The 24,010-nt window shown below is 42.8% G+C and overlaps 2 protein-coding genes and 1 long non-coding RNA gene across 64 annotated transcripts in view; 2 read left to right on the forward strand and 1 right to left on the reverse strand.

Annotated features, from left to right (window-relative positions):
* Nucleotides 1-71: 71 nt before the first annotated feature.
* On the reverse strand, nt 72-13,525 carry atg4c (autophagy related 4C, cysteine peptidase). The gene is made up of 11 exons (XM_035786899.2): nt 13,418-13,525; nt 12,875-13,014; nt 11,670-11,753; nt 11,303-11,542; nt 9,299-9,632; nt 9,059-9,129; nt 8,196-8,347; nt 3,260-3,338; nt 2,406-2,482; nt 1,744-1,863; nt 72-1,377 (listed from the first exon to the last, which is right to left on the reverse strand). Exons 2-11 carry the CDS (start codon nt 12,948-12,950, stop codon nt 1,210-1,212), a joined length of 1,401 nt encoding a protein of 466 aa, XP_035642792.1. The 5' UTR covers nt 12,951-13,014; nt 13,418-13,525; the 3' UTR covers nt 72-1,209.
* On the forward strand, nt 3,334-8,185 carry LOC127907378 (uncharacterized). 50 transcript variants are annotated; one of them, XR_008064403.1, is made up of 13 exons: nt 3,334-3,807; nt 3,872-4,299; nt 4,359-4,737; nt 4,802-5,072; nt 5,187-5,220; nt 5,285-5,368; nt 5,433-5,466; nt 5,526-5,555; nt 5,615-6,180; nt 6,429-6,521; nt 6,577-6,778; nt 6,843-6,901; nt 6,966-8,185. It is a non-coding gene; the product is annotated as an uncharacterized LOC127907378 (long non-coding RNA). The 50 variants fall into 50 exon arrangements; XR_008064317.1 differs by having other exon boundaries at nt 5,433-6,155; nt 6,399-6,551; nt 6,720-6,778; XR_008064304.1 differs by having other exon boundaries at nt 5,433-6,155; nt 6,399-6,521.
* A 313-nt stretch (nt 13,526-13,838) lies between the features above and the next one.
* dock7 (dedicator of cytokinesis 7) overlaps nt 13,839-24,010 on the forward strand; it is a 78,146-nt gene continuing 67,974 nt past the window's right edge. For all 13 annotated transcript variants that reach the window (XM_052462699.1, XM_052462690.1, XM_052462691.1 and 10 more), the window contains exons 1-5: nt 13,839-13,996; nt 17,268-17,367; nt 18,105-18,280; nt 22,512-22,580; nt 22,727-22,856. In XM_052462699.1, the coding sequence (XP_052318659.1) occupies nt 13,959-13,996; nt 17,268-17,367; nt 18,105-18,280; nt 22,512-22,580; nt 22,727-22,856 (513 nt within the window). In that variant the 5' untranslated portion in view covers nt 13,839-13,958. The remainder of the gene's footprint in view (nt 13,997-17,267; nt 17,368-18,104; nt 18,281-22,511; nt 22,581-22,726; nt 22,857-24,010) is intronic.

The raw sequence follows: 24,010 nt of genomic DNA on the forward strand, positions 1-24,010 counted from the left end.
CAAATATGTTTTTCCAAGAGATATCTTTCTCTTTAATGCTTGTAAAGAGGTGCACAGATCAGAAAATCCAAAAGGTTTTATGACTTTATTCTACTTTGCTATACACCAGTGTGAGAATCAATACTGTGATAAAGAGATGCATTTTGGGAACATTTTGCAACACGGGTAGAATGTAGCTGTCTTTATGCATTTACAGTTGAACATTTCAATTACATTCAAACCACATAAGAAAATGTGGCTTCTACAAATATCACCATTTAAATGAGATTACTCAATTAACTTAGTATGTGGGTAACATATATTTAAAGTTCGTAATTATTGTGAAAGTACAAAGAGAAGCAAGGCATTGTACCGGTCACCTCTAATAGATGGGTTTGACTGTGACATTGGAAAACCTTTCCATTTAGACAACTCATTTGCTTTGGGAAAAAAAAAAATGCATGAACCAAAGTACTATATCCCTTCAAGGTCAGAAATTCTCAAATGGCTGTTTGAAAATTCAAAGACGTTTTGAAATGATTTGGCAATCTAAAACTTTTCCTACTAATGTAAATGTGGTCTCGAAATCATAAGAGTGTAACCCTAGAACATATTTTACCATTAAAACCTTCAGGACTATCAAAATATTTCTACACACTTCTAAAAAAAATAGTCTGAATGACACTCTCCTATAGCACTTCACTGTGTTATAAGGCCCAGCTATAGAACCACAGTGATATCCTCACACATAACCTCTGATGACTACCGCCTCCTAAAGTGCAGAACTGATTTCCTTACAAGGCAAATGTGTTTTATATTTGGCTGAGAGCTTGTCTTCCAATAAGCCAAGGCACCCAATTCTCCATCTGTATCAATAATGCACAGTGTACAAGATACAGTACATCGCATAACCCTCAGTGCAACCTCATAGCGCTTACAGACCCATGGTATATTTGTTTGATCCTTTGCCCTATGTTACCGATTTCCACAGAACAATCAAAACTAACAGCAACTATCTACAGTATAAGATAACAATTTTAATATTTTTTAGGTTTTGTGTATTAAGTCATGAATGCTGATGTGAGAAAATGTTTATATTGGCTATGTATTTTCATAATTGTGGAATAGAGTCCTGGCCTTGGATAAGCAGGTTTCAGTCTGTCTGGTAAAGTCACTTCGCTGGTCGTTTTAAAAGTCTCTGACCATGACCTTTGACCGCAGCGTTGACCTTCAGAGCAGCACGAAGTCTCCAGCGGTAGCGGCTGCTCTCTGTGGGTCACGGATAAACGGCCATTCCCTCTTCTCCGGGGTCAACTCCGCCGAAAGGTTGTAATCTCTTCCGTGACCTTGCATGAAAGTGAATGCTGGGTATTTCTCATTCGCTGACGGCAGCAACACCTGATACACAAACACAGACACAAAGAATGTTATATAAAAGCCTAAAAAGTTTAATTGAGTTAAGACACGAGCATCCTGCATGAAAGCAACAGACACAGTTGTAGGGCAGGGATGGGAGCAGGGAGAGGAAAACTGCCTCAGATTAACAGCTAAATAGTGCCATCAGATGGCCAGTTGATTTAACTTCTCTTAGACATTCAGAGTATTGTATAATATAGCAGACACTAATCCACAGTTAACACATATATGCTTTCCTCTCACTCACATTCTATGCTTTCATATTGGGTATTAATTTATCTGATGACAATGATTAAGAAATAAACTAAGATGATTTTGACTAAATAGTAAAGCCTTTAGTTCACCCACCTTGGACAGTTCGTGGCTGATTGTCTGGTAGTCCTGGACACTTCTAGAGTAAAAGCCTATGGTACAACTGGGGTCCATCTTACTGAAAGGCATCTTCTTTGGCGACGGGCAATGATACGACTAAAAATACAAAATGTTTGCTGTGTCAAATTGACGATTATTATTACTGGTTATTGAAAAAAATATTGTTTAATTGATTGTGATAATGCAGTAAAGTATTGAAGATAGGTATGAAATAGGTAGGAAAGTTTATGAATATAAAATGTTATGTTTTATGAATGCAATGAAATTAAAATTCATCTGTTGTCACACACTCAGACTGGTGAAAAAAAAATCTGACTCTGTTTCTGGTCTCGTGTCCCACTGTGTGCTGGCTCTACAGACAAGCATCAGGAGAAGTTTCAATGCAGTAGTCAATGATAAATGCAGGTTTTTATGTGTTCTACTGCTGAAATATTCAGGATCATAGTATCTGAGCCTCTCTATATTCTCCATATTTCTCCTCCACAGCAGCCTCACATATCTGAGTAGCAAATAAATCAGCAGCCAGGGACTCAGTAATTGAACGGAGGCTGCTTTAGGATTCATACCCTTAAGTACTAACAGAAACTATTAAATTCACATTACTGAGCCCCAGTCAGCTCAGTGTAATTTCCCATTACCTGAAGAGGGAAATGGTTAGTGCTGACATCCACAAAAGACTGACAGTAATGAGGGTCCATGTAAATCAAGCTGTCATCTGCAAGGACAAAACAAAAGACAAGTTATTCAAAAACATCTGATTATTACAAACGCTACAACACCGACGAGTGACGGACATACTCCTTCCCTCCAATTTCTATGCAGAAAAGTAATTTCGCTAGGCTACTGTTAGCATTCTTCCAGTCAAATACGCCTCCTGTTTTTTAATGTCGACCAGTGCGGATTCAACTCTGCATAATCAAATGCTGTTGTACAAGCACATTTTTCCCTCCCAGCCACAGAAAGGGGGCTGTCATTAAATTTTTGTGTGGGGAAATTACTTTTACAAACACGCAATTATATTCGACCATTTGCATATGATGTATGCGGGCCGGAGTCGACGCTTGACAGGGAGAATGTATTGCTTGTCATTTAGACATCATCCGACACTTCATTTCAAATTGGTAAAATGTAAATATTGACTGCCAAGATGTACAACTGAAGGTTCCTCCCGTCCACTGAAGGTGATGGAGAGTGGCTCACTTTGGGGCCCCGCTGGATGGATGAGAACGAAATTATATGCATAATGTCTCCTATGGAAATCAATTACGGACACAACTTCGGATGTTTACCCCTTGTGATAAATGAGTAGGGCTTTGATGGGTCAGAGAAAATAAAATAAGAGCTGTTTCACACACACTCCTCTCCTCACAAACACATTAACTTACTTTATCTCTTTATACAGAGAGAAGAGAGGAGGGGGACAGTACGGCAAATTATCTCCACTGTCCTCTATTCTTTAGTGCTCAGATTGGTTTCTGGTTGAAACACTAACCTTGAAAGCCCACGAAGTAGCAGGCCTGTTTGGGCTTGCCCCCGATGATACCAATACAGTACTCCAGACTCAATATGCTCTGAGGAGGATGGAGACCAGGGGACACATGGTCAAATACTCAGCCATATAGAACAGGTTTATGTACTGCTGTGGCTAATACTGTCTCCAGGTTTATACTCAGCCATATAGAACAGGTTTATGTACTGCTGTAGCTAATACTGTCTCCAGGTTTATACTCAGCCATATGCATTATAACAGGTTTATGTACTGCTGTAGCTAATACTGTCTCCAGGTTTATACTCAGCCATATGCATTATAACAGATTTATGTACTGCTGTAGCTAATACTGTCTCCAGGTTTATACTCAGCCATATGCATTATAACAGGTTTATGTACTACTGTAGCTAATACTGTCTCCAGGTTTATACTCAGCCATATGCATTATAACAGATTTATGTACTGCTGTAGCTAATACTGTCTCCAGGTTTATACTCAGCCATATGCATTATAACAGGTTTATGTACTACTGTAGCTAATACTGTCTCCAGGTTTATACTCAGCCATATGCATTATAACAGATTTATGTACTGCTGTAGCTAATACTGTCTCCAGGTTTATACTCAGCCATATGCATTATAACAGATTTATGTACTGCTGTAGCTAATACTGTCTCCAGGTTTATACTCAGCCATATAGAACAGGTTTATGTACTGCTGTAGCTAATACTGTCTCCAGGTTTATACTCAGCCATATAGAACAGGTTTATGTACTGCTGTAGCTAATACTGTCTCCAGGTTTATACTCAGCCATATGCATTATAACAGGTTTATGTACTGCTGTAGCTAATACTGTCTCCAGGTTTATACTCAGCCATATAGAACAGGTTTATGTACTGCTGTAGCTAATACTGTCTCCAGGTTTATACTCAGCCATATAGAACAGGTTTACGTACTGCTGTGGCTAATACTGTCTCCAGGTTTATACTCAGCCATATGCATTATAACAGGTTTATGTACTGCTGTGGCTAATACTGTCTCCAGGTTTATACTCAGCCATATAGAACAGGTTTACGTACTGCTGTAGCTAATACTGTCTCCAGGTTTATACTCAGCCATATGCATTATAACAGGTTTATGTACTGCTGTAGCTAATACTGTCTCCAGGTTTATACTCAGCCATATGCATTATAACAGGTTTATGTACTGCTGTGGCTAATACTGTCTCCAGGTTTATACTCAGCCATATGCATTATAACAGGTTTATGTACTGCTGTAGCTAATACTGTCTCCAGGTTTATACTCAGCCATATGCATTATAACAGGTTTATGTACTGCTGTAGCTAATACTGTCTCCAGGTTTATACTCAGCCATATGCATTATAACAGGTTTATGTACTGCTGTGGCTAATACTGTCTCCAGGTTTATACTCAGCCATATAGAACAGGTTTATGTACTGCTGTGGCTAATACTGTCTCCAGGTTTATACTCAGCCATATGCATTATAACAGGTTTATGTACTGTTGTAGCTAATACTGTCTCCAGGTTTATACTCAGCCATATAGAACAGGTTTATGTACTGCTGTAGCTAATACTGTCTCCAGGTTTATACTCAGCCATATAGAACAGGTTTATGTACTGCTGTAGCTAATACTGTCTCCAGGTTTATACTCAGCCATATGCATTATAACAGGTTTATGTACTGCTGTAGCTAATACTGTCTCCAGGTTTATACTCAGCCATATAGAACAGGTTTATGTACTGCTGTAGCTAATACTGTCTCCAGGTTTATACTCAGCCATATGCATTATAACAGGTGTTGTAGCTAATACTGTCTCCAGGTTTATACTCAGCCATATAGAACAGGTTTATGTACTGCTGTAGCTAATACTGTCTCCAGGTTTATACTCAGCCACATGCATTATAACAGGTTTATGTACTGCTGTAGCTAACACTGTCTCCAGGTTTATACTCAGCCATATGCATTATAACAGGTTTATGTACTGCTGTAGCTAATACTGTCTGCAGGTTTATACTCAGCCATATAGAACAGGTTTATGTACTGCTGTAGCTAATACTGTCTCCAGGTTTATACTCAGCCATATAGAACAGGTTTATGTACTGCTGTAGCTAATACTGTCTCCAGGTTTATACTCAGCCACATGCATTATAACAGGTTTATGTACTGCTGTAGCTAACACTGTCTCCAGGTTTATACTCAGCCATATAGAACAGGTTTATGTACTGCTGTAGCTAATACTGTCTCCAGGTTTATACTCAGCCATATGCATTATAACAGGTTTATGTACTGCTGTAGCTAATACTGTCTCCAGGTTTATACTCAGCCATATAGAACAGGTTTATGTACTGCTGTAGCTAATACTGTCTCCAGGTTTATACTCAGCCATATGCATTATAACAGGTTTATGTACTGCTGTAGCTAACACTGTCTCCAGGTTTATACTCAGCCATATGCATTATAACAGGTTTATGTACTGCTGTAGCTAATACTGTCTCCAGGTTTATACTCAGCCATATAGAACAGGTTTATGTACTGCTGTAGCTAATACTGTCTCCAGGTTTATACTCAGCCATATGCATTATAACAGGTTTATGTACTGCTGTAGCTAATACTGTCTCCAGGTTTATACTCAGCCATATGCATTATAACAGGTTTATGTACTGCTGTGGCTAATACTGTCTCCAGGTTTATACTCAGCCATATGCATTATAACAGGTTTATGTACTGCTGTAGCTAATACTGTCTCCAGGTTTATACTCAGCCATATGCATTATAACAGGTTTATGTACTGCTGTAGCTAATACTGTCTCCAGGTTTATACTCAGCCATATGCATTATAACAGGTTTATGTACTGCTGTGGCTAATACTGTCTCCAGGTTTATACTCAGCCATATAGAACAGGTTTATGTACTGCTGTGTAGCTAATACTGTCTCCAGGTTTATACTCAGCCATATGCATTATAACAGGTTTATGTACTGTTGTAGCTAATACTGTCTCCAGGTTTATACTCAGCCATATAGAACAGGTTTATGTACTGCTGTAGCTAATACTGTCTCCAGGTTTATACTCAGCCATATAGAACAGGTTTATGTACTGCTGTAGCTAATACTGTCTCCAGGTTTATACTCAGCCATATGCATTATAACAGGTTTATGTACTGCTGTAGCTAATACTGTCTCCAGGTTTATACTCAGCCATATAGAACAGGTTTATGTACTGCTGTAGCTAATACTGTCTCCAGGTTTATACTCAGCCATATGCATTATAACAGGTGTTGTAGCTAATACTGTCTCCAGGTTTATACTCAGCCATATAGAACAGGTTTATGTACTGCTGTAGCTAATACTGTCTCCAGGTTTATACTCAGCCATATAGAACAGGTTTACGTACTGCTGTGGCTAATACTGTCTCCAGGTTTATACTCAGCCATATAGAACAGGTTTATGTACTGCTGTAGCTAATACTGTCTCCAGGTTTATACTCAGCCATATAGAACAGGTTTATGTACTGCTGTAGCTAATACTGTCTCCAGGTTTATACTCAGCCACATGCATTATAACAGGTTTATGTACTGCTGTAGCTAACACTGTCTCCAGGTTTATACTCAGCCATATAGAACAGGTTTATGTACTGCTGTAGCTAATACTGTCTCCAGGTTTATACTCAGCCATATGCATTATAACAGGTTTATGTACTGCTGTAGCTAATACTGTCTCCAGGTTTATACTCAGCCATATAGAACAGGTTTATGTACTGCTGTAGCTAATACTGTCTCCAGGTTTATACTCAGCCATATAGAACAGGTTTATGTACTGCTGTAGCTAATACTGTCTCCAGGTTTATACTCAGCCATATGCATTATAACAGGTTTATGTACTGCTGTAGCTAATACTGTCTCCAGGTTTATACTCAGCCATATAGAACAGGTTTATGTACTTCTGTAGCTAATGCTGTCTACTGTCTCCCTGCTATCATATCTAAATTAGCTGAGAAGGGGAACTACTACTCATGAGTAGCTGTGCTGGTAAAGCCTTTTTTTCTTAATAGCAAATCATTTCTGTGTAACAATTAAGTACCTTAGTGTAATTATTTTAAATTAAAATGGTAAAAAAAGTAACAAAGAGCAATTTCTCATCCAATAATTTTGATAAGACTGTCTGGGAAAACTGAAAACTAGCTGTTATTGGTAGAGAGGTTTGGAACTCATTCTTATTGGTCTAACTAATTTACCACCTGGTGATGTCACCAGGCAGGCCAAAACTCCATCCCACCAAAACAGGCTGAAATATCAGGCGGTCTTTTCAAACAGCTCTTATACTAAAAGGGCATTATCATAATTTTCACAATTATCATTGTGGAAAAATATATAAAACACAAGACAAATCAGGTTTTTGACTGAACTGGGCCTTTAAGACAAAATAAATTAAGACATTTGCACACTATATGTGCTTCCAACAATTGTATGGGTAAACTTCATCAGCAATGTAACAGCAAAGAAGTTAAAAAAACTTTAAAAAAACTGAAGGCGTGTTGGAAGCCTTGATGAAGTTCACCCATTCAATTGTTGGGAGGACATTAAGTATAGTGTGGGACTTCATTTTCATACAGTTTATTCACCTTTACTCTTCAAACATTTCTGGGTGTGTGTCTGCTCATGCTTTTTATTAGGTCACTTCCCTGCAGACACGACCTTTAACCTGAATCTGGAATTCAAATATAGTACTGCGTAGGTATTTTTGCTAATACACAGGCTCTCTGATTAAGTTGGAGATCCCTTTGTTTAATATAACATAGTGGTAGTAAGTTTACGTGTTTTCTGGACATTCAGAATTAGTGATTTTAAAATCACAACTCACTTAAACCTACATTCTAGACTGGATCATCCTACAAGGGTTAGGGCTATTGTTTTTCCCACCTTGACAAAGCTGAAGTACTCTGGGTTGGTCTTCTCTCCCCCCAGTCGGACTGGGATAAAGATGATGACCGCCCGGCTGTCAGTAAGGGGCAGGGCATCTGCTCCCCCAGCCACACACGACTGGTGGCTATCGATGACATCAGCACTGTAAACTATAAAGGGATCAATACCAGAGGTCAGACAGGGGTCAAACGCCTGCCTAGTCATCTGCCTGCCTCTAAACCCTGCTATCACACACTGAAGGACATTTGCAATGATCTTACTTCTGCAATGATCTTATCTTTTGAATGTTCTTACTATAAAGTGAAAATGCAGTCAGGTGTTATTACACAGGTAAGCTATAGAGCAACTGCTGTACTCAACTCTCTCACCCAGGTCTCCAATCATAAGTGTGTCTGTATTCTGTACAGTTGTGAGAGTGTAATCCACTGCTGCTGTTCACATCTCTCATTCTTATAGTGCCCTACTACTGACCCCACACTGATCCCCTCACACAGGGGGCAGAGTCTAGATCCTGCAGCTCTCATCTTAACATTCGCCTCTCTCTGTCACACAACCAGTCCCAATCACTCGCTGTTGAGAATAATGACTTCATTCAAAATCCAGGTTATTGGAGGGAGGATGATTTAGGACAGGGGTGGTTAGAGGAGGTGGTTAGCCTCCTGTCACCTCTGTAGCACTCTCCTGGCCAGCTCTCTCCCTCTACCCATCCTCCCTCGATCCCCTCTGTCCATCTATAGTCTCGCTCTCTCCTCCCTGGCTCTCGCTCTCCATTCCAGCTCTATATACATTGTCCTCCTACACTGTGTTTCTCCTGATGAGATACCCAGACCTTGGGCCCAGAGGAGGTTCATCTGTCATACCTGTACAGTCCTGGGAGACATAAGCAGTTATGCCCGACAGCCCAGGGTCTGTTGCCTCCTCTACAGCTTTTCTAAGAGTGAAAGAGAGGGAAAGATAGTTATTTGGTGGCCACCAAGACTGTGTGAAACATCATTAATGTAACCCTAGAACCAGACCCACCTCAGGATATGTAACTTTAGAACCAGACCCACCTCAGGATGTGTGAAACAGCATTAATGTAACCCTAGAACCAGACCCACCTCAGGATGTGTGCCACCACTGCAGGGCCATACCAGTCCCCTGCCCGTTTCCCAGACACCAGGCCTAACTCCACCAGTCTGTGGACACCCAGCTGTGCCTGAGGGCTGTCCCCAAGCCAGGACACCAGGGTACGGTGGTAGACCTCCCTCTGGTGGATGTCAGCCTCCTCCACTCTTCCAGGGGCCCCTGGAGCATGAAGCATTGGTCCTGGGCCCGAGGGCCTCTCTCCCTGCAGTGAGGCCTCCAGGCTGGCCACAAGACGCTTGGCTGCACTGGTGGTCCAGGTCTCTGTGTCCAGAGGCTGGAGGGCCAACGCCTCCGACCACGTCCAGTCTGAGGCACACAGACAGAGGAGGGTCAAAGGGATTTTTTAACATCTGGTATATCTTTTCCATTTTGTTAGTCGAACACTCTGCTAGCGAAGGAAATCATTTTAATATTAAAACATTTGTACAGCCTCCCGGGTGGCGCAGTGGTTAAGGGCGCTGTACTGCAGCGCCAGCTGTGCCACGGGAGACTCTGGGTTCACGCCCAGGCTCTGTCATAACCGGCCGCGACCGGGAGGTCCTGTGCGACGCACAATTGGACTAGCGTCATCCGGGTTAGGGAGGGTTTGGCCGGTAGGGAAATCCTTGTCTCATCGCGCACCAGCGACTCCTGTGGCTGGCCGGGCGCAGCGCGCGCTAACCAAGGTTGCTATGTGCACGGTGTTTCCTCCGACACATTGGTGTGGCTGGCTTCCGGGTTGGATGCGCGCTGTGTTAAGAAGCAGTGCGGCTTGGTTGGGTTGTGTATCGGAGGACGCATGACTTTCTCTCTCTCTCTCCCGAGCCCGTACGGGAGTTGTAGCGATGAGACAAGATAGTAGCTACTAAACAATTGGATACCACAAAATTGGGGAGAAAAAAGGGGTAAAAAATAAATAAACATTCGTATGAGGCACTTATGTTCTGCAAATATGCCAATAACGTAAGCTACATTCAGCACAAGAAAGCTACAGCAAATGGTTCTGGCTCTCAGCTCGACCGCAGAGATGATCAAACTGAAAATATATACACAAGTATTTGCCCTGTTGTCTATGACAGACTCTCCAGACCAAAGACTCTTAGAATATAGAGTTTCAGAACTCAGGGAAATAAAGTTTGGGATTAAATCTTCTGCTATAACAGATAGTCAAGTTTGACTTTAAATAAGAGAATGAGAAAACCCTATTGTATAATAGTCCAATTATAGGCCTCTCAGTATGTCCAGTATTTCACTTTTACAGCGTTTTAGCCCTACAAACAGGGTGGGCACCTGGGGTGGCGAGGGTGTGAGTGGCCAATGCCATAAAGGAGACGGACTTGGGCACGAGGCAGTAACATAATGACCTTGCAGAGTGAATGAAAGATATTTATTGATCAATTTCAGTTCTTTAAGTGGCCATTAGTCATTTTATAGCTTAAAAGATTTATTTAATGACATACTGTATTTCACATTCAGTGGAAGAACAAGTTAAGGCTTAAATATTGTTTTCTAAATGGTTGCATTAAAATGGTAGTAAATTAGTTTCATATTCACTAGTGTGAATCTCATGAGATCCTACTGTGAAGAACAGAGAAAGCACTTCAATAACAAAACTAATTAAATTATGAAATTCTCAGATATTGTTTGACAAAGGAATGAGGAACCAAGGACTTTCCTTTTTTAGTAAGAGTTATAAGGGTCATGCTATAAACTTGGATTGCATTCATTAGGGCACGCAACAGAAAATGTATTTAATTTATTTGCAATGGAAAACTAAAATAAGTATTTCTTACTGGACCAGGGGTATACTCATCAGTGCACAACATAGCAAACCACTGTAAGAAAGCAACTATAGAAACTGTAGCAATATAAATTATTTTTTCAGGTTAGTCCCTTACTGTTTCAACCCATTTGAATACACCTCTGGTAGTCCCCATTTCAAAAGGTTTTCTTCCATTTAGTGCCTAAAGAACACAACCCACTGCCATCCCACTGACCTCTGCCCAGGAAGTGTAGTATGAGGGCCTGAGCCAGCATCATTTGTCCCGCCCTTAGCATACAGCCCCAGCCACAGTCAGAGGTTAGGGAGGAGCCTGGCAGGGCAGGAAACTCCTCTCTGTAGGTCAACCACACACGGGACGCAAAGTCCCTCCGGAAAGCCTCCACGTTGTCACCCCCTGTGGCGGGGGGTGCATCACAGACCTCAGTGCTGCAGCTCTCTGTTGGGCTATCCTCATCTGATCAAAGAAATCATATTCAATCATATCAATCACATATTGAAAAGGAGTCAGTGAGTAAGAGTCTATTCGGAAAGGGAACACAGCAATGCGGACCGAAAATCAGTACGTGTGTGTGTTACCTTACCGTCAGCCTTAAAATGGTAGCATTTCCCCAGGAGGAACACTGGGGAATTTCTGCTAAAGTAGGTTTTTGACTTCAAAGCCCAACCTAAAGATCAGAATGAAATAGTTAATTAGCCATAGGTAGGTAGTTGTGAATGAACTCAGTAGCTTAGTTGGTAGATCATGGATAAAAGCAAATGCTAAATGGCATATATTATTATACTGAACAAAAATATAAAACGCAACATGCAACAATTTCAAAAGATTTGACTGAGTTACAGTTCATATACAGAAATCAGTCAATTGAAATAAATTCATTAGGCTCCAATCTATAGATTTCACATGACTGAGAATACAGATACACATCGGTTGGTCAAAGACCCCTTAAAAAAGGTAGGGGCGTGGATCATAAAACCTGTCAGTATCTGATTTAACCACCATTCGCCTCATGCAGTACAACACATTTCCTTCGCATAGAGTTGATCAGGCTGTTGATTGTGGGCCTCAGGATCTCGTCAAGGTATCTCTGTGCATTCAAATTGCCACCGATAAAATGCAATTGTGTTTGTTGTCCGTAGCATATGCCTGCCTATACCATAACCCCACCTCCACCATGGGGCACCCTGTTCACAATGTTGACATCAGCTCGCCCACATGATGCCATACACGTGGCCTGCGGTTGTAAGGCCGGTAGGACGTACTGAGAATTTCTCTAAAACGACGTTGGGAGGCAGTTTATACTCTGGCAACAGCTCTGGTGGACATTCCTGGGGTCAGCATGCCAATTGCACACTCCTTCAAAACTTGAGACATATGTGAAATTGTGTTTTGTGACAAAACTGCACATTTTAGAGTGGCCTTTTATTCTCCACAGTACAAGGTGTACCTGTGTTATGATCAGCTATCTGAAGCACAGATAGTATTGCTAGGGTCAGACAGAGGATCCGTATAGAAATTATATGGATGATAAACACATGCTTGAGAAGCTGCAGAGTCAGCCACAATTGATTCTTATCTATTCAGAATAATCACACATGCTCTGACAATTATCACATCTAACATGTGCTGAAGCGAATGACAACTCAGCTGACAGCTGTTAAATCTTACAAAGCCTGTTTTAAAATTGCCGAGGTCAATTAATTTAAATTAGAAGGATTGAGACAGCAACGTGTAGAAGATAACAGTCGGCTCAATGGGAGTCTGGAATAACCATTACGATGCACTTACTGTACTTCACATTGTGCCATGCTGACAAGAACTTTGTCTTCAATTTCTCCACCTCATCAGTCCCTTTATTCTCCATTTTGACCACCGGGAAATTGAACTCATCCCAGCGTCGTTAACAACCGCACTGTCTTCCTGAAATGCTTCATTTGAAAGGACATGACATTCATTTATGTTGTCGTTTTAGTTAAAGACAAAGGGTTTGAATTGAAACGGTAACGTTACAGTGTTGCCGACTAGCAGTTTAACAACATTAAACCCCAGCTAGCTACCTAATCTCTACCCCAGCCAACTCCTTATGGAAGTGTCATGGCAAACATGTTTGGATTGACAATGAAAGCAATGGAGTTGGCCAGAGCGCAAACAGTAAGCTAGCTAACGTTAGTGAGCTAATTTACACATTGTTCAGCTAGTTAGCAGTCACGCGAATAATTTAACTTTGCGTTCAGTCTCCGGTATAACAACATACATCCGAGACTCGTTCGAAAACATTTATACATGTCAAATAATTTAACATAAAAGTTCACATTTCAGTTTGATACTTACTGTGTATCTGGCTAGCTCACCAGCTCCCAGTGTTTACATTTTGAGGAAGCAAAACCACAAGCCAAGCACGCGACTCTCGCGGTGTTTGCATCATTCTGCAACGTAAATGTTGCTGCGCGGCTACTACAAGCACATCACTCTTTTACAGTCACACAGTTAAATTGTTGTTGCTGACCTAATTTTTAATTGATCCATTACTTACAATTCGCGTTTAGGGTGCCAAAACATTCCATTATCATAAATGATTTATAGTCAGACAATGTATTGGGACTTCCATGAAATTCAAGAATCCAGTGAGGTTGTGATAAACTATTTTAAAATGAACATTTATTCAACAGTAAATATGTGCCAAACGGCATTATGACACTTGTATTAATTCCGTTTTTGGTGTCATACAACGACAGTCTGTCGAACCTCTGGCAGGGTGTGTTCGTGTGCGCCTGCTTTAGGAGGTTTACGGTGGCTATTCCCAGTCTCTTTTTTTCCAGCAGCTGAGAGTAGTGGAAAGCCTGTGAATCCAAGCACATCAGCGGCTACAGCTATGGCTGAGCGCCGCGCATTCGCCCAAAAAATCAGCAGGTAAGGGAGTTACTTCTAACTTTTACAGTGATTGCATTGACAGAGTCCCCCGTTCAAGCTATGCCGTTTTCAATCTTTAAAAACCTATCGCCCTCTGCGTTCCATTTCAAAGCAAAGCCATTCGCAATTAAGGCCCAGCCAGCTAGCATCCATCCAAGTTAGCTGTCGTTAGCCATATCAAAGATGCCCCAGTGACCCGCCCATAGAGAACCGTTTTTCGCAATGTTATTTTTGTCTCGTGCGGTTACATACATACGGGTTTGAAATATATATTTGACATCTATCGTACTATCAATTACAACCATTATCTTTATTTACAAGGATTTAGTTAAGTATTCATTGGACTGCGTGTAGACTACTAGAAAATCCGTAGTAACGTTAGACAGCTGAGCTACTTTGGTGGCTACGGCTGGGTGGTTGCCACTGACACATCGACGAGACTTCATTGACACCGTAGCAAACAATGCAGTAGCTAAAATCGCCATGGAGAATGTTAACTAGTTTACCTGTAAAAGTCCGACATGATCAAACCTATCTGCCCCAGTTAAATGTATGCATTCAGATCTAATACGTCTATTGAAACGAACAAAGGGCTTTGTGTCAATTTCCGTTGCTTGCAGTGCATGCCAGTGGAATTAAAGCTGGAGTAGAAAATGGGTCATATCTCACATGCGAAGAAAGAGTTTGGTTACCCCTTGGCTTTGTTTATGATATAGCAATCACAACATCCAACTGTTGATTGATTGTAATTGTCAAACTGAAACTGCCAAATCATCAGAAAGTAGCTAGTCATATTATGTTGCACAAATCACACTTAAACCGTATGAGGTAGAGCACATGAACAGGACACCTTTAAGCAGTATTTAGTCCCCCCACCCTGCCGCCCGGCAGCCTAGTGGTTAGAGAGTTGGACTAGTAACCGAAAGGTTGCAAGTTCAAATCCCCGAGCTGACAAGGTACAAATCTGTCGTTCTGCCCCTGAACTGTTCCTAGGCCGTCATTGAAAATAAGAAGTTGTTCTTAACTGACTTGTCTAGTTAAATAAAGGTAAGAAAAAAACACGTTTACAGGACAGCAGTCTGTGCCAGGAGGCAAATTATAGGCCTATTCATAATGATTATTGTGGCTGTGGGGTTGGTTTCAGTTTAGGAGCGACTAGTGTCTGCATTATTGTGACATTTGCCAAGTCATGAGTGTAAAAAGGAATCTATGAAGCAGTTGTTGTTAACATAAAGTACATAGGCCTACCAAGAATGTCTGCACAAATAAAGAAGAGGGGAAACAAATAAGTGATTTATGAACATGACCCTTATATAGAGAATAATCTCACACACTATACTATACTTGAGGACTTTTTGGGGAGCAACAATTGATTCCCCGTTAAAATCCTATTTTCCCTTAACCCTAAACCTAACCTTAAAAATTAAAATAGCCATTTTGCAAGTTAGGACTGAAAAAATGGACTTCTGGTACTCACCTGTATAGTAAAAGTCACACATACATTATGGTTGAGCTCAGAACTCCATGCTTGATGAAGGAGCCCCATCACCCCCAAAGGATCATCTGTGAGGGTTTTTGGAATGCTGTGATGTGATGACATCTCCTGGTATTATTTAGAAATTACTGACAGAATGAGACTATGAATAGCAGGTATTTTATCCATCATGTCTTCTGTTGTTGGTGTGAGTCTGGCTGTCTTTTTTTATAAGGAGGACTGGGGGAGTATGGCTCTATTCTGTATATTGTCTGATCTGAACAAAATTATTTCTGTTCAGTCTTTGCTTCCCAAATGTCATCTCAAAAAGTATAAACTTTTTGGAAGACTTTAGAGACAGTGAGGCCTGTTCAAAGTCCCTTTTCAGCTTTGGAGTTGAGACTGAGTTTCAGTTCTTTCTCATTAAGTCAGGCCAAAACAATGTCTGATTGTGTTTTGCATTTAAAGCCGCAATATGTAACTTTTTGGGCAACCTGACAAAATTCACATAGGAATGTGTTGTATACATCTGTAATTCTCATTGAAAACATGTCTAAAAAGCGGTTAATCTTTTCTTAGCTCTTTCTATGTTTCCCATTTAAGTTTAGTTTTTGCTTTACTTTCAGTGTTATATTACTTTACTATCAGTTTGGTTTTACTTTCAATTACAGGTCTATAAATCAAATTTCTATGTGAATTTGTTCTGGTCGTCCAAAACGTTACATATTGCAGCTTTAGATGTGTGTGTATGAGGTGACCTTGTGTTCCAAATGATGCAAGGAGTGCACTAGCCTGCCTGTATCATGCTGTCTGTTCCTCCTCTTCTGTCCGGAGCAGTGACCAGGCAGGCTTAATAAAGGTCCTGAGTATAAGCCCTAGCAGCAGAACAGTGCTATGTATTGTAGCTGGTTCAGTGCATCTGCCTGTTATCCAGGTGACAGCACTGCAGTAGCCACCAGTATATCTAGGCCTAGCCTACATCATAATGTCTTTCCTGACTTGGAAAGTTATACGCTATATTTACACATGCCTGAGATTCAGAAATGCATTCATGTTATTGGCCTAGCTGCCTGTTACTTTTTCTCTGACCTAACCTGCCTCTGGTCACCCTCTCATCCCTCTCTCCATCTCTTAAAGTTCCTCATGTGACATTTTGTAATTTGTTGTTTGTTTGTGCCTCCCTCCCTGGGCTAGTGCTGCGTAGTTGTTTTGTTCAAGGGTATGAGGAGGGGTTTTGATGGTGGCTGTGATTTAAAGGCGCACAGAGTGGTGCAGTCAGTCAGCAGCAGTTGCCTAGCCAAGCGCTTTGTGTTGCTGACGGAGGTCCAGGGAATTTTATTTGTTCTCTCTCCTCTGTGTAGTGATATAGTGCCGTATCAGAGGGGGCAGTAAGGCCATCAGCAGGGCCAGGGAGAGAGAGCCCTGAGCCACAGCAGGGACCATAATAGTAATGTTTGGCGCACAACAGAACTGCTGGACTTGACTACTGTACCTGACCTGTGGAGTGACCAGAGCACTGCAGTTAATGGTCTTCTCTAATAACGTATTCCGCTTACACACTGCCCTGTCTTTCGCTTGCCCTTTTCAAACTCGTGTATAAGATGGCTTTACCGTAAGCAGCCTGGAGGCATCATCTATGACTGTGTTGAATATAAGCAAAGCCTAGATGGAATAGATAAGAAATATAGACACAAGCTATAGGCCTACATCTTTTATCTGAGTCTGTTACCTGTTTGGCATGATGTAACACAACAGCTTGACAATTCACTGCTAAGCTTCTCCCTCTCTTCCCTGCAGAACTGTAGCAGCCGAGGTGAGAAAACAGATCGCTGGTCAGTATGGGGGCTCCCCACAGCTCCTCAAGAACCTCAACGTGGGTGCCGCCGCCAGCAACACCGTAAGTACCTACACACAATGCATCTTGGTGTTCAGGGAGGGAAATAGGGTTGGAGTGTATCTGCTAACAGTTAAGGTCCATTCTTCACACCCTCTCACCCCTATTATAGTGTGGTCAGGGACTACACGGCCTGTCCCACGCCACCAGTAAGTGTTTGCTGAGGCAGCCCATTGACTTTTAGCGACCTTGTGCCAAAATAATACAGCCCTAATTGGTGTCCTCTCCCTAGTTCCGACTACCGCTGAGCTGAAGGAGCAAATAACCATCCTTAATTAGGCTAAAGCTGACTGTTTAATTAAACTGTGAACGGATTGTGGTCTAAATTCCCCCCAAAAGCTTTAACTGAACTTAGTGAGGAATTAGACTCCCCCGGGGTGCTTTGTTTTTAGAAATAGACAGAAGCAAACCTATAAAGCCATTCTACTATGCCTGAGGTGGTTTGCTTGCCAGGACTTGCTTTTCCAGTTACATCAGGGTTGTGAGCATTTCCTCAGTAATCCAAAGTGTCTGTCTGCCAATATAAAATATACGGTTCCCTGAAAGTTTTGATTTGTTTTAAAAAGGTTCCAGGGCTAGAACTTGTCTTGTGACATGCATCAAAGCCACATTTCTTTGCTAGTAATCCAGCTCGATTTTTTGGGGATTATTTATTTTTGGCAGCTAACCCAGTTTCATAGGCAGTCCTATTAAGTTCTGAATTGGCACTCACTCACACAGCCTTTCCTCTCTGTTTCCAGGTTCCTCTCACAGAGGCGGTGGAGCCGGTGGACTTTGAGGAGTACCTCATCACCCATCCCCCCATCATCGAGTCGGGCCCCCTGAGGGACCTTATCGATTTCCCCCCGGATGACATCGAAGTGGTATACACCCCCAGAGAGTGTCGTACCGTGGGACAGGCCGTGCCTGAGGAAGGGTAGGTGCTGCTGGGGACGGCTCGACTGGCTGGGTTAGAGTTGGTACTGAAGACCATCAATCAGCTTAATCAACCAATAAAATGTATTTATAAAGCTCTTTTTACATACAGTTGTCACAAATTGCTTTACACTACAAAAAAAAAGAAGAAAATGGGGAAAAAGTACAGTGTACCTCAAAAGCTCATAACCCCTCAAATGAAAACCCTGACCAAACTGGAAAACCCCACTGTAACACTCCACATCTGTCCAACTGCTGGAGCTTGGTGGGGATATACCTCATCAGGAAGGCTGGGGAAAGCACCTTACTGAACCAGTAGAGTCTGTATTATCAGTAGAGATGTTGTCGGGGCCCTCTAGCTATAGAAGTAGGGCTACATCAGGTCTAACTAACTCTAGTACAGCAAATGGATGTTACTCCTCCTATCCTCTAACCTGATTTAGACACATTGATTTACCCAATGAATAAAGCTGATCTGATTTTGGCGTGAGTCACATAGATGCAGTAAAAATAAAAAATTGAACCCGACAAAAACAATTCAATTGCTATGGAAACACGTGGGGGAATTATCACTTAACACTATTACCCTCCAGCAAGATTAGCCTTCATTTAGGCTATTGTTTATGTGTATTTCACACTATGTTTAGCTATGCTAACCAGCTTATACGAACAGGAGTTAGCATTTAGCAGTCACTTCTTCTAAACCTGAAAAAGGACCACTTTTGCATGTTATGCAGCAAAAACAAACAAATATATCAAAATTGGACTTAAGTAACCACATTGTGGGCCTGTTACAATTCCCTAAATCATAATGGATTTGATGAATATCCACTTTGGTGCACATTCAACAAACCTGATTTTACAATCTGGTCAGTGGAATGTCTGCATTCCATCGACTACTTTACGGCGTCTATAGAATTGCCTTGTCAGCTCAAGGATTCAATCTTGCAACCTTTCGGTTACTAGTCCAACGCTCTACCCACCTGCCTCACGAGGAGCCCGCCTGTTACACGAATGCAGCATTAAACTTATCTTATAATTTTTTATTTATTTTTTTATTTCACCTTTATTTAACCAGGTAGGCTAGTTGAGAACAAGTTCTCATTTGCAACTGCGACCTGGCCAAGATAAAGCATAGCAGTGTGAACAGACAACACAGAGTTACACATGGAGTAAACAATTAGCAAGTCAATAACACAGTAGAAAAAAATGGGCAGTCTATATACAATGTGTGCAAAAGGCATGAGGAGGTAGGCGAATAATACAATTTTGCAGATTAACACTGGAGTGATAAATGATCAGATGGGCATGTACAGGTAGAGATATTGGTGTGCAAAAGAGCAGAAAAGTAAATAAATAAAAACAGTATAAAAACAGTATGGAATGAGGTAGGTGAAAAAGGGTGAGCTATTTACCTATAGACTATGTACAGCTGCAGCGATCGGTTAGCTGCTCGGATAGCTGATGTTTGAAGTTGGAGAGGGAGATAAAAGTCTCCAACTTCAGCGATTTTTGCAATTCGTTCCAGTCACAGGCAGCAGAGTACTGGAACGAAAGGCGGCCAAATGAGGTGTTGGCTTTAGGGATGATCAGTGAGATACATCTGCTGGAGCGCGTGCTACGGATGGGTGTCGCCATCGTGACCAGTGAACTGAGATAAGGCGGAGCTTTACCTAGCATGGACTTGTAGATGACCTGGAGCCAGTGGGTCTGGCGACGAATATGTAGTGAGGGCCAGCCGACTAGAGCATACAAGTCGCAGTGGTGGGTGGTATAAGGTGCTTTAGTGACAAAACGGATGGCACTGTGATAGACTGCATCCAGTTTGCTGAGTAGAGTGTTGGAAGCCATTTTGTAGATGACATCGCCGAAGTCGAGGATCGGTAGGATAGTCAGTTTTACTAGGGTAAGCTTGGCAGCGTGATAACAATCAAATAACAATCAATCATAATCACTAGCTAACTGGTTGGTTGATATTACTAGTTTATCTATTTTTTATTTTTATATATATCTTATAGCTACAACTCCCGTACGGGCTCGGGAGAGACAAAGGTTGAAAGTCATGCATCCTCCGATACACAACCCAACCAAGCCGCACTGCTTCTTAACACAGCGCGCATCCAACCCGGAAGCCAGCCACACCAATGTGTCGGAGGAAACACCGTGCACCTAGCAACCTTGGTTAGCGCACACTGCGCCCGGCCAGCCACAGGAGTCGCTGGTGCGCGATGAGACAAGGACATCCCTACCGACCAAGCCCTCCCGGTTACGACAGAGCCTGGGCGCGAACCCAGAGTCTCTGCAGCGCCAGCACCCTTAACCACTGTGCCACCCGGGAGGCTATTACTAGTTTATGCAGCGTGTCCTGTGTTGCATATAATCGATGCAGTGCGCATTCGTGAAAAAGGACTGTTGTTGCTCCAATGTGTACCTAACCATAAACACCAATGCCTTTCTTAAAATCAATACACAGAAGTATATATTTTTCAACCTGCATATTTAGCTAAAAGAAATCCAGGTTAGCAGGCAATATTAACCAGGTGAAATTGTGTCACTTCTCTTGCGTTCATTGCACGCAGAGTCAGTGTATATGCAACAGTTTGGGCCGCCTAATTTGCCAGAATTTTATGTAATTATGACATAACATTGAAGGTTGTGCAATGTAACAGGAATATTTAAACTGATGGATGCCACCCGTTAGATAAAATACGTAACGGTTCCGTATTTCACTGAAAGAATAAATGTCTTGTTTTCGAGATGATAGTTTCCGGATTCGACCATATTAATGACCTATGGCTCACATTTCTGTGTGTTATGTTATAATTAAGTCTGATTTGTTTCAGCAGCCTGATTGAGCGATGGTAGGCACCAGCAGGCTCATAAGTATTCATTCAAACAGCACTTTCGTGCGTTTTGCCAGCAGCTCTGCTGTTTATGACTTCAAGCCTATCAACTCCCGAGATTAGGCTGGTGTAACCCATGTGAAATGGCTAGCTAGTAGCATTTAGCGTTTCAAACGTCACTCTGAGACTTGGAGTAGTTGTTCCCCTTGCTCTGCATGGGTAACGCTGCTTCGGGTGTGGCTGTTGTCGTTGTGTTCCTGGTTCGAGCCCAGGGAAGAGCGAGGAGAGGTACGGCAGCTATACTGTTACACTGGCAATACTAAAGTGCCTACTAAAGTGCCTATAAAAACATCCAATAGCCAAAGGTATACGAAATAGTCCTATAATTCCAAAATAACTACAACCTAAAACTTCTTACCTGGGAATATTGAAGACTCATGTTAAAAGGAACCACCAGCTTTCATATGTTCTGAGCAAGGAACTGAAACGTTAGATTTTTTTACATGGCACATATTGCACTTTTACTTTCTTCTCCAACACTTTGTTTTTGCATTATTTAAACCAAATTGAACATGTTTCATTATTTATTTGAGGCTAAATTTATTTTTATTGATGTATTATATTAAGTTAAAGTAAGTGTTAATTCAGTATTGTTGTAATTGTCATTATTACAAATACATTTAAAAATCAGCTGATTAATTGGTATTGTCTTTTTTTGTCCTACAATAATCTGTATCGGTATCGGCATTGAAAATTAATAATCGGGCGACCTCTAATAGAAATAGAATGAATAGAACGGGCGTCGGGAAAAGTCAATGACGGTATAATGGGTGGACTGGCGGCCATTGCAAGTGTACTCGTAGAGGCAAAGCAGGAAGTGTACCCATCAATCTGTGCTATGATTTGTTGAATAATCTCAGCTGACAAGACAAAAAATACATTCCACTGCATGAGCCACATTGGTTAGCATAATTTTAAATGAAAGTTCTACATTACCATGGAAATTATGCATCACAATACCAGGCAGCCCATGAGTTTACCAGTCACATTGCCAGGGTTAGGTTTTATTAATTATATTACTATGGCTGCTGTTGCTACCGTGCTCTATACAGACAGGACATTTGCTGCAGTATAGCGATTCATTAGCGCTATTGATTTAACACTGTCTGTTGATGGTGTCTGATGGCTGCAGCCTGGGGTCTGGTAAGATATAAATGTGTTCTCTAAACAGACGTGAACTGACAGAAATGGGTATTTGTCAGGTAAAATAGGTCATTGCGTTTGCTTTATTGATTGCGTTTCTATCTGAACGTTTAACTTCAATGAATACACCCCTGGTATTGAAACTGAAACCGGTACTGTGAAATGCTGTGTCTCTTTGTGTTCCAGGGACAATGACGCCCACGTCAGAGATTGTGTCAGGTCCTACACTGAGGACTGGGCCATCGTCAACAGAAAGTAAGGCTCCTCTCTGTTATTTAAGGAGCTTTTCCATTTATAAGACCAATTCATTCAACTTTAACACCCCCAATTTAAAACATTTTAACACATAGCTACTAGTTATTTAGCTTAACATTCATGTTCTGTTCTGCTTATTTCAACAGATACCATAAGCTTGGTACAGGATTTAACCCTAACACCCTGGACAGGCAGAAGGAGAGGCAGAAAGGCCTGCCCAAACAGGTGTTTGAGGCCGATGAGATGCCAGACGTTAGCACTTACCAGGACGACCAGGTAACCCGTAGCAATGGGGCGGTTGACGAGGTAACCCGTAGCAATGGGGCGGTTGACGAGGTAACCCGTAGCAATGGGGCGGTTGACGAGGTAACCCGTAGCAATGGGGCGGTTGACGAGGTAACCCGTAGCAATGGGGCGGTTGACGAGGTAACCCGTAGCAATGGGGCGGTTGACGAGGTAACCCGTAGCAATGGGGGCGGTTGGAGGAACCCGTAGCAGGGGGCGGTAAACCCGTAACCCGTAGCAAGGAACCCGTGGGGGCGGTTGAACCCGAGGTAACCCGTAGCAATGGGGCGGTTGACGAGGTAACCCGTAGCAATGGGGCGGGCGGTTGACGGGGCGGTTGAGGTAACCCGTAGCAACGGGGCGGTTGAGGTAACCCGTAGCAACGGGGCGGTTGACGAGGTAACCCGTAGCAACGGGGCGGTTGGGTAACCCGTAGCAACGGGGCGGTTGAGTAACCCGTAGCAACGGGCGGTGAGGGAACCCCGTAGCGTAGCAGCGGGGCGGTTGAGCCCGTAGCAGCGGGGCGGTTGACGAGGGAACCCGGGGGGCGGTTGACGGGGAACCCGTAGCAGCGGGCGGTTGAGGAACCCGTAGCAGCGGGGCGGTTGAGGGAACCCGTAGCAGCGGGGCGGGACGAGGGAACCCGGGAGGAACCCGTAGGCGGGGGCGGTTGACGACCCGTAGCAGCGGGGCGGTTGACGAGGGAACCCGTAGCAGCGGGGCGGTTGACGAGGAACCCGTAGCAATGGGGGCGGTTGACGAGGGAACCCGTAGCAACGGGGGCCCGGTTGACGAGGGAACCCGTTGACGAGGTAACCCGTAGCAGGGGCGGTTGACGAGGGAACCCGTAGCAGCGGGGCGGTTGACGAGGGAACCCGTAGCAGCGGGGCGGTTGACGAGGGAACCCGTAGCAGCGGGGCGGTTGACGAGGGAACCCGTAGCAGCGGGGCGGTTGGCGAGGGAACCCGTAGCAGCGGGGCGGTTGACGAGGGAACCCGTAGCAGCGGGGCGGTTGGAGGGAACCCGTAGCAGCGGGGCGGTTGACGAGGGAACCCGTAGCAGCGGGGCGGTTGACGAGGGAACCCGTAGCAGCGGGGCGGTTGACGAGGGAACCCGTAGCAGCGGGGCGGTTGACGAGGGAACCC

This window comes from Oncorhynchus keta, chromosome 1, assembly GCF_023373465.1.
Source record: "Oncorhynchus keta strain PuntledgeMale-10-30-2019 chromosome 1, Oket_V2, whole genome shotgun sequence".
Taxonomy (NCBI): domain Eukaryota; kingdom Metazoa; phylum Chordata; class Actinopteri; order Salmoniformes; family Salmonidae; genus Oncorhynchus; species Oncorhynchus keta.

What these genes read in the sequence shown, in the direction of transcription:
- atg4c (XM_035786899.2), bottom strand. Translation starts at nt 12,950, where the DNA reads ATGGAGAATAAAGGGACTGATGAGGTGGAGAAATTGAAGACAAAGTTC. An exon ending in GTGGTGGCACACATCCTGAG is followed by an intron (nt 9,130 to 9,298) that starts GTGGGTCTGGTT and finishes TTTCACTCTTAG; the next exon opens with AAAAGCTGTAGAGGAGGCAA. An exon ending in CTACTTCGTGGGCTTTCAAG is followed by an intron (nt 2,483 to 3,259) that starts GTTAGTGTTTCA and finishes TTGTCCTTGCAG; the next exon opens with ATGACAGCTTGATTTACATG.